At 44.2% G+C, this 10,080-nt stretch overlaps 1 protein-coding gene across 1 annotated transcript in view; it reads right to left on the bottom strand.

Moving 5' to 3' along the window:
* The window catches only part of MAP1LC3B (microtubule associated protein 1 light chain 3 beta), an 11,923-nt gene extending 9,981 nt beyond the window's left edge, over positions 1 to 1,942 (bottom strand). Inside the window, exon 1 of the mRNA XM_004377744.2 lies at positions 1,797 to 1,942. Within this exon, the coding sequence (XP_004377801.1) occupies positions 1,797 to 1,836 (40 nt within the window). The 5' untranslated portion in view covers positions 1,837 to 1,942. The remainder of the gene's footprint in view (positions 1 to 1,796) is intronic.
* Between the last annotated feature and the right edge of the window lie 8,138 nt (positions 1,943 to 10,080).

The following is a 10,080-nucleotide window of genomic DNA, read 5'->3' as shown; positions in this document are numbered from 1 at the left end:
GACTTGTCACAGATTCAGTGTCCCACTCTAAATGAGGTCTAAGCAGCAACTACTACGGCAGCTTCTGATGCCATTAGTTGTAATGGTAATATTTTGGCTACCATCCTGGATGGATTTCTCCTGTGACTGAGGCTGCTGACAGGAAGATCGTAGATATGAGAGCATGCTGATATTTGGGAACCTACCTAAAAGACTCATCTGCTGATTTTTCTGCTATAAAATTGGCAATCCTAAGTCACAACCAAATAGCCCTGGTGGCAGAAAAGCAAGCAGAGGAGGTAACAGAAGCCAGAAATGACAGCAAATTTACTTCAAATGCTGCTCTCCGAGGACTCCATAAAATCTAAACAATATTAAGAGTTCATTAAGGTCACTAAAGAGAAAATTTCTAACAAGAAAAGGCACATTTAAGCCTCACTAACCAACAAACTGCCTCAAGAGGCTGCTTAAAAAGATAAGCCTGGCAGGCCAAAGTAACTTTTCAATTAGTGAGACTTCTCAGGCACAAGATATCAAATAATTGTCAACAATATCCAAGCTCAAATGAATGCCAAGTTCTTTCTAGACTCCAACGAACTTGATAGAAGTAAACAAATGGTATCGCTGTTTAAGCTCCTAAAGATTACCACAGAAAGTTTTCTGTGTACTGAATGAACACTAAAGTACTCCCTTTCTATACCGGTAACTCCTAGAACTGTTACAAATAGGTACTACAAAACAGATATCCAAAGACTGCTGCAATTGTTATTCTGAAATTTTCTCAATAAATTTTCTCACGTCGTTCTCATTTGTGTGCTGGAGGAGTAAATATGATGATGATGGTCTTACTTTCATTTTCGACCAAATGCCTGTAAGCATAAGTTCAATTTCTCATCTAAAAGGCAAGAAAACTGATTTATTACTGGGGTGAAAGTAATCATATAATTGTAAACCAATGTGAAAGACACCCAGACTTTCCCCTGTGCTGCAAGTAAGAATTCTGAACACCGAACATCAAATGTCCCCGGGCAATATCCGGTCTGCACTAGAAGGGGCAGCTATATGCAAAACAGTGCAGTTTCAGGGAGTTCGCCAGTTTTTTCTCCTTCTCTCAAATAAGGTATTGATTTTGCAAGTGATCACGTGTGATCAGTAATAGTTTTTTTTTTAAATTAGTAAAACTGAACCTGACGGTGATTCACTTGCCGCCTGAGTACACCCCACCCCCTCTTCAAAACAGACCTGTCATAAGCTTGGCGTGCAGGGTCCGAACCCCGCGCTCGCGTCTGTGGCTCCGAGAAGCAGGGCACTTCTCAAACAAGTCTGCACTGGTGGCGACGGTAACCGACCACAGGACAGACGAGGGCGTGTGTACAACCAGAGGACCCCCACCCGTGCGGGGCAAAGGCGACTCAGCACCGGCCCGCGGGCCTCCGCAGGGCAGGCCGAGCTCGAGGCGCGGCTCTTCCTCCGTGGGATGGGGCCGTTTCGGACCCAGACCCTCGACGGAGTCCGTCCAAGCTCGGAGCGGCCGGCCCACGGCCGTTTACATAACAGAAGGCCAGGGGCGAGCGCTCCGGTGGCTCCTCCGTCCTCCAAGGGAAGCCCGCCGGCAGCACGGCCGAACGCCTGTCCGCAGCAGGAAGGGGCGCAGCCTTCGCTCGGCAGCCCCCGGCCCCGAGCGCCCTCCACAGCGCTACCCAAGGCCGGACGCCGGGCGGGCAGCGTCCACCGGGCCGCGAGCGGAATCGGGGCGCTGGCGGGGGTCCCCGCTTGGCCCGGCAGTCCCTCAGCGCGCCCCCCACCGCGATACCCACCGAAGGTACGGCGCTGCTTGAAGGTCTTCTCCGATGGCATGGCGCGGTACAGCGGCGGCAGCGAGGCTGAGGGTCGCGGCGGCGTCAGGCGGCGGCTCCCACTCGGGCGACAGCGACTTCCCTTGTGTCTCCTCAGCCTGCAGCCGGGTCAGGTGACCGGCGGCGCGTCACGGGGGCGGGACCAGTGGCCGGCTCGAGCCGACGCCATGGCGGGCGTGGCGGAATCCGATGGCCGCGCGCAGCAGTGGGGGCGGGGCCGAGGGGGGCGGTGCGGCAGAGCGCGTGCGCGGCGGGCGGTGGCAAGCCGCGCTGGGGTGGGACGGGGCAGGGAGGGGCGAGGCCAGGCGCTTGAGGTGACCGCCGCCCACGGCTTAGTTGGGTGGAATCTACGCTCTGGGGTGTCGAGAGACAGGCGAGTCGGCGAGTTGTTGACGCTTCGAGTCGGGCTCTGCCCCGCGCCCTAGGAAACTGCTGTCGCCTGCTCGCTTGCGGTAGATACCCACCCCCCGCCCCCCGAGGAGAAAGCACTTCGAGGCGCTTGAGGTGGGGCGCGATGAGAGGATCAGCCTTGAGGGCAGCCTAGGCCTCTCCCAGCCGCGCCAGAGCCTGCCTCGAGTCCCCACAGCTTTCCAATGCCTGGCCGTGACTAGGGAGGTCTAGAGGGTGCAGACCACACTGGGTGACACTGTCAGAAGGGGTGACACCAAAATGACTGTCTATAAGATTTTTGTACAGTGTTTCAGCAGAAATTTATTATTTTTTATAAAAATATCCGGGTAGTTAGTTGTAACAATAAAAACATTTTTCCAAAGCCTAGCTTACGCGTATCAATATACTGACAAGGCCAAAACTCTATGCTAATTTAGTTTATGAACCTTCTAATCTTCTGGTAAGAGCTGCCGTTATTACCCAATGACTATGCTTGGAATCACCTGCTTTGTCTGTAGGCCCTGTACGCGTCGCCGTTGTTTTCATGGTTGCTTGTGTGCTTATAGTCACTGATTTTGTCAAATTTTCTGATGTTTTAGCTACAATATTGTGCTAATTGGAGCTCTGATAGCATTGGCTAAGAGCTCAGGCGGTAACCAAAAGGTCAGCAGTTCAAATCCACCAGCTGCTCCTTAGAAACCCTGGGGGGCAGTTCTACTCTGTCCTGTAGGGTCACTATGAGTCAGAATCAATTCGATGGCAATGGGTTTGGTTTGTTTGTTTTTTCCTTTGCTTTTTAATTGTGATAATTAGTATTTGTAAACATATCAATAACTTTTTGAGAACAAAGTAGTAATTAAAGGAAAAGGAGTGATAGGAATTACAATTTACTAGTAACATTAGTATGAAACATGTTACAAAGATTCTGTATAGTTTGGTACGAGAGGAGGTCCACGGGGCAGTGACACCAACCCTAGCGACCCCACTGTTACAGTAGCCGCACCACCAATCCTGGGACTAGCTAGGCGCCTATGGCAGTGTTTGCCCTCAGTGTGAGCTCTGGGGGAAAGTGCAGGCAAATGTCCTGAGGCAAGACCAGTCTGTGTCTTTGGGGACCATCTCAGGAAGTAATCCCAGCAGGCCTGCAGCAGCCCGGACAACCCACAAACGTTATCGCCCCCTAGACAGGGAAGCCAGGCCGATCTTAATGTCTCCCATCACGTCCCCAGATAAGATTGTGAAATCCTGTCTCAGAGATTATCCCCGTGACAGCAAGGTTGCAGAGAGGATTAGGATAGGGCGGAGCTAGGTCAGCTTCAGTGAGGGCTGGCACAAATACACAGTAATGGTCTTTCCGACAGAGGTTTGTTCAGACCAGGGCTTTGAACCAGTTCACAGTGGTTCAGGAAAGGTTCAGTAATTGCCAAGGTAAACGAGAGCAGTTTACGTGTTACAAACCAACCTAATCTGTTGCCCATTGGATTTTGGCCCAAATAGGAAACAAATGGTGTTGGCAAAGAATACTGAATATACCATGAACTGCCAGAAGAATGAACAGATGTGTCTTGGAAGAAGTACAGACAGAATCCTCCTTAGAAGCAAGGATGGCAAGACTCTGTCTCACATACTTTGGACATGTTATCAGGAGGGACCAGTCCCTGGAGAAAGACATCGTGATTGTTCAAGTGGGGGGTCAGGGAAAAAGAGGAAGACCCTCAATGAGATGGATTGACACAGTGGCTGCAACAGTGGGCTCAAGCATAAGCATAAAAACAAATGTGAGGATGGCGCCGGACTGGCCGGCGTTTCGTTCTGTTGTACATGGGGTCACTATGAGTTAGAAGCAACTCAATGGCATCTAACAACAGGAAACAAACGGGTGCCCCGCTCAAAGACAGCGGCCGACTGCAGCGCTTTGAATGTGTGTCACATAGTCCTGTCAATAATCCACTGTCCCACATTAGTCTCCTGAAATTTTCAGGATCCATGCAGGAGATTGGATTATTGGCAGGACTGTAGGGAGCAACACACATTCAAAGCACTGCTGTTGTCCACCGTCTTTGAATGGGACGCTGCTATTTGTTTCCTACTCAGGTCGAGATCTGATGGGCAACAGATTCGGTTGCTATGCCACTCCTATGTTGCTCTCGTTTACATCGGCAGTTACTGAACCATTCCAAACCGGTTGGAAGCCCTGGTTCAGACTGCTGGGACTACCAGAAGCAAAGTCAGGAAAGAAAGGAAAGTCCTTTTCTATGTCTCCAGGAGCTTGGTTTATGTTCCTCCATCTCCTGCTTCTGGCTGAACACCCTCTTTAGGGCGGGGACCATTTGGAAGCGGCTTCCTAATCAAGAGGAAGCCCTTCCTGGGAATACAGTACATTGTTTCCAGGCCAAGGAGTCCTGGCTGCTGAACCCAGGCTTGATGACACACAGTCACACAGTTACCCTAGGATCACTCTGCATTCCCAGCAGAGTGCTCAGCCTGCACCTGGGGACAACATACCACTGTTGACTTTGTAGTAGAAAATGCCACTGCTGTCTGATTGTATCAATGTCCCTGTCATGTGTCACCTTCACTGTCTATCATGCCAAACAAGTGAAGCAGCTCCCAAGCTGGGAAGGGCTTCCTGAGTGGCCAAGCTACTTTTGAGTTAGTCAGCCATACTTATTTTTCCAGCACTGTGGACTGATGAGCAATAGTATTTCAACTTGAAATTAAATAGTGTCTTTGCTGCTTCTGTCTTATGAGTAGCATTGATCCAGGACATAGTGGTTGTTTCTCAGGTCTAAGTTTCTTGTTTCTTTTAGTTGTTTTTCTATATCAAACTTGGCTCAGTGTTCTTTTTTTAGGAAACTATCCACTTGTAACTTCCATCACATGTTGTCTGAACTATGAAAAGGCCTGAGGTAATTCAGATTGTTTAATAGAATCCAACCTTGGAGAAAGTCTAAGGATAATGGTTTTTGTCTTAAGGCCTCCATATTGGGCATGGTTCCTCTTGTGAGATGATACTACAGTGACTTCTGGACGGTGCATAGAGTGTTACGATTTTTACATTATTGAATCAGCCATGATGCATTACCCTACCCACCTTCACTGGTCTCTGCTGTTTTCATGGGAGGAAGATTTTCTAGTCTCTCAAGTGCTGAATCTTGCTCATCTTCATACCTTTCAGTCTTCCTCCCACTAACTAGCTGAGCAACCTTGAGCCAGTAATGGTTTTTCTGAGTCTCAGACACATCATTTGTAAAAAAGAGAATAATAATATTTCAGAACTCAGTATTTTGTGAGGAGCAAATGAAAGTGGTTTGTAGAATATAAATCACTGTGCAACGTTTAGTTATTAGTACTCTTATTGCTCATCTCAATGTTTGGCAAACATGTCTCTGTATGAACAGAACTTGATTTTTTGGCCATTTTGACTGTTGAATATCTAGTACTTTGAAAGATTCCCATAGGTACAGTCTTTCCTCTTTTTGCTTTGTAAATGCATTTCTCATATGCTGTTTGATAAAGTAATTGGATTGTACTAATAATATACATTATGAACTTGAAATATACAAAATATACTGAAATGTTGTTCTCAAAGTAGTTTTAATACAGCTGTAAGTATTTTGTAGAGTCTTATAAAAATATTTCATACCACCAGAAAACTGATGTTACTTGTAGTGCTTTATTCTACCACTGTTTACACAAGAACATTGCATTTGTGTATATGACAGTTTCTGTACCTTTTTTTTTTACTCTTTTGGTCATGTTGTAGGGAAAAGACATCATAAAGTTCAGTAAAGCAAAAAGAAAGTTTTATTTGGCATGTATTCAAAGAGGTGAAAGTGGGAAAACGGACAAGCATGCTGCCAGAGCCATGTCTGCCTGAATCCAAGGAGTACTACAGAATAAGCAAGAATGGGAAAATGGACAAGAATGCTGCCACAGCCATGTCTGCCTGAGTCCAAGGAATGTTACGAGTCATCAGTATGTATTAACATTACAAATGGGCAAAATCATCGAAAGCTTCACCTTTTCACAGATTGGCTAGAAACTGTGATCCTACATTTTGAATTGTCTTTCTTAACTATCATTGGGTCAGGTTTCAGTAATGACAGTCAGGAGGGTCTTCATTATGAGTCCAACAATTTTCTATTCACTAAATGTTAACAGAAGAAGAGTGGAAGGTCTTTTGTGTTCCGCTTGACTGGTTTATGTGAAAGGATCTCTGAAAGATATTTTCCAAGATTATCCTAGCTGTTGTCTTTATACTTCAGGGCCCAGTTCATGTGTCCTTGTGAGTTCTTGTGAGTCCTTGTGAGCCCAGCTTCAGCTGGATCATATTCTCTATGCTCAAGGTCAGGGAATAATGATTCCAATATTATTTCCTAAATCAGTTACCTTCTTTACCTTGATCATCTCTGATAGTATATAGTTAGTAGAAAGAGTACTTAAATGTTCTATCCAGTTTCCACAATACCAAAAGAAGGTTTTCATGCCGAGATGTACCATCATGTGATCTAGGATAGAGTTCTTTGGAAGATGTCTGTGGCTTGGTTGTTATGTATTCTGTGAAAATTGAAAAAAAAAAAACAAAAAACGAAGAAAGCACTTATTGTGTGCCTACCTTCTGCCAAACATAAAATTAACAATTTTGAAGTCTTAAAAGAGCGAGATTGAGAGAGGACTGTGTGTTGCCCACTTCTGGATTTTTATAATATTAAATATCGACTGGTGAGTGCTTTCTTGGCTTAATTGCTACTTTGTAAGAAATGGTTTTTTGTTTTTTTTTTCTTCTTGCCGGGTAACTGTTCCAAATGCAGGAAGAGGGGGGATAATCGATATCTGGCATATGGAGGTGAGGGGAGGGGAAGGAGAGTCTCTAATATTTTCCCAGTCCCTGAGGCATCCATAGAACTTTACCAAATCACCCCAGGCCTTGGGCTCATTACCACAGGGATTAGCCTCATGGGTTGTAGTAGAGATGGGGTGGAATTCTTCTTTGTGTTTTTGAAGTACTGAAGTCCACATTTACCATGGCAGTTACAGTTCCTCCCCTAACCTCTAACTCCTACTTGAGTCTAAAACCACTCCTACGTGTTTCTCAGAAAATAATCCAAAGCAGCAGAAATGTAAAGGTGGCTCATAAGCATCATCTCCATGTAAGAACAGCACATTCATATGAATTATAAAGAATATTTATGAAGTGTAAATAAAATATAAATAATATAAAATACAAACAAAATGTCGATATAAAATATAATTTATTAATTTATATTTACATGTAAATAGATATAAATTAAGAAGTAATGTCATGTAACTTTTGAAAGTATGCTTGAGTATATGTGAAACATTTCATGTGCCCTGAGACAGCAATTTAATGGAAGTTTAGTGAACAATATCCAGAGTGGTAGATTAATATTATTCATGAATTAGTTTAAGCTAGTTAATATAAGCATAGTATGATCTATTTTTAAACAAATAATATAAATCTCTTAATACTCTTCCCTGAAATAATCCATATAAAGGATGGCAAGAACACATTTTTCATTTTAATTAATTCCGTGTCTTCTCTAGGAATCTCGTGGTGCTTTTAAACTATCAAATAATCGTTCCTTCTTAAGGCATTTCTGAGAAGCCAAGCAGTGTCCATTTTAAATAAGTCTCACACTATTCCTTTTTTCATAACATGAAACGACCTTAAGGAGTGAGGTAGGGGGTGGGGAGGTAATGTAACTGCTAAAACTTGAGAATGTGATGTCCAGCAATAAGGATGTAATATGGTTGTAAATCATCCTGTCTGGATGCTTCTAAGAATCTGTAAATGAAGGGTGAAACATCCCCCTCGCAGCACAGGGGGCAGCGGAGCTATTTCGCCACACTCAACATGAAGGGCAACTCATACAAAAAGAAGTGTTCAGCGCCCCGAGGCCTGCTTGGCCTCGCCCACCTCTCTGCTTTCTGATTGGAAGAGCTGTTCCACCATCTTTGTTGTTCTGGCTACTATTGGCCAGCTGTCCTGTCAGTTGCGGTGTTATGGCTGTGCTCTTTAGAACAAGTCAACAAACAAGTATTGCTCAAGACGAGTGCCCGGAGTAATTCCCAGAAAGGATTCAGTCAGGAGGATTTTGCAGTTGACAAGCTGACCTCAATAGATTGCAGTGTTTAGGAATGTCCTTACTGCATTCTCAGAGGAATTACTAGTATCCGAGGGAAGGCATTGTCCGCTTGAGTGTTTCCGCTCACTTGGGAAGCTCGGTTTCTGAGGTACAACCGCAGAAATCAGCAAACTATGTGGTAAAGTGACCATAAACCCTCCAAATAAACTGAAGTGATTTCTGAAATGAGCGCATAACAACTGGTGGAACAGGCTAAGCTTTCAGGGACTTTTGTTTACTTGTACGTTTCCTTCTAAAGGAACTCGGAGGGCTTGTTTTCACTGCTCTTGCCCACATATGGGACTGAGGAAGGTGTACAACCACTGATGTTCCCTGAGCTGTCTTATTTTAAACTGAACATCTTGCTTAGCCTTTGGATATTTTTCCTTCTTTCCATTAGTGTACTGATTTCTTCCAAGCAGCGGGCAAGATGCTGTTTTCTCACATCTGGATTCTCAGACCCAGCACCGGTAAAGTTAACATGATTTTTCTAAGTCCAAGAAATACTACTTTCACTGACTTTTGAAGTAATTAATTGAAAAATGAACTTGAGGCCAACCTGCTGTGTAGTCTTGGTATTTCCTTAGATATTATCAGTTCTCACAAAGATTTCATTATTGTAAAGCCTCCTTATAGTGTCAAAACAATCTCTTCTATTTAGTGTTTCCTTATGTTACAAGTGGACCTGCCTTATTTTTCTTTGTGAGGGATACAGTTCTATACAAGGGATTGTAAACATTTTTCAAGGACATATAAACCTTTCAGGGTTCAATGTGTAATAAACCAAAAAACCTACTGCAGTTGAGTTGATGCCGACTCATAGTGACCCATAGGGTTTCCAAGGCTGTAAATCTTCACAGAAACTGACAGCTACACCTTTCTCCTGGGGAGCAGCTGGAGAGTTCCTTTGGGTTCCTTTCCACCAACATATATTACCCAAGTTCTCACAGCCATTCTTTTCTTTCTATTCTGATGATCCGCACTAATTCAGTCCTTCAGCAGGTGGGTTATTGTAACAGCCCTCTTGTTATTCCTGCTGTCAGTCTTTTCTTCTCGAATTCAGTGTTTTTTCAACCTCGGTTATCACATATCACCTTCATCTGTATTATTATTACTTAGCATTTTCTTTAAAACAACTCACTTTTCACTTCAAGTATTTAAAAGTAGCTTTGTCATAAGTAGTAATGTCCATACAATCCTAGATTTGATGTGCTGGCTACATTTTCAGTTATGTATATTAAGAAGACTAAAACTATGAAACAAAAGTGTTCTTGCCCCACATAAACTTATCTTGCATTCCATTAATTTGTGTACTATTCTGCATAGTAAAGCCTGAGTTGGCTTCTAAAACACCCTTTTCATCACTATGTCATTCCTGAATTCAGAAAATGTCAGAAGGCACTCTTGCCCCAAATTCATGAGTTTTTAATCTGGTATTGCAGGCATTCTGGATTCATCTTCTCCTCAGACCACTCCCTGACCTGAACCTTCTCCCTGTTCTTTTCTGGCCTGCTGAGTTCCTGATCTCTGTGCAGTCATACTCCTTCCTGCCTTTGTCCATGCCATTGCCTTGCAAACTCCTTGGTTGCCTAAAAGTTTGTCAGGGACAATTAGCTGTTCTCTCTTTCTAGACCATTCTTCCTTCAGGTGTTCTCCTGACTAACTCAAACCCGTACTTTTTTTCCCACCCACTTTAGCCTATATAA

This window comes from Trichechus manatus, unplaced genomic scaffold (assembly GCF_000243295.1).
Source record: "Trichechus manatus latirostris isolate Lorelei unplaced genomic scaffold, TriManLat1.0 scaffold00053, whole genome shotgun sequence".
NCBI lineage: Eukaryota > Metazoa > Chordata > Mammalia > Sirenia > Trichechidae > Trichechus > Trichechus manatus.
This window is presented reverse-complemented; position numbering and strand designations above follow the sequence as displayed.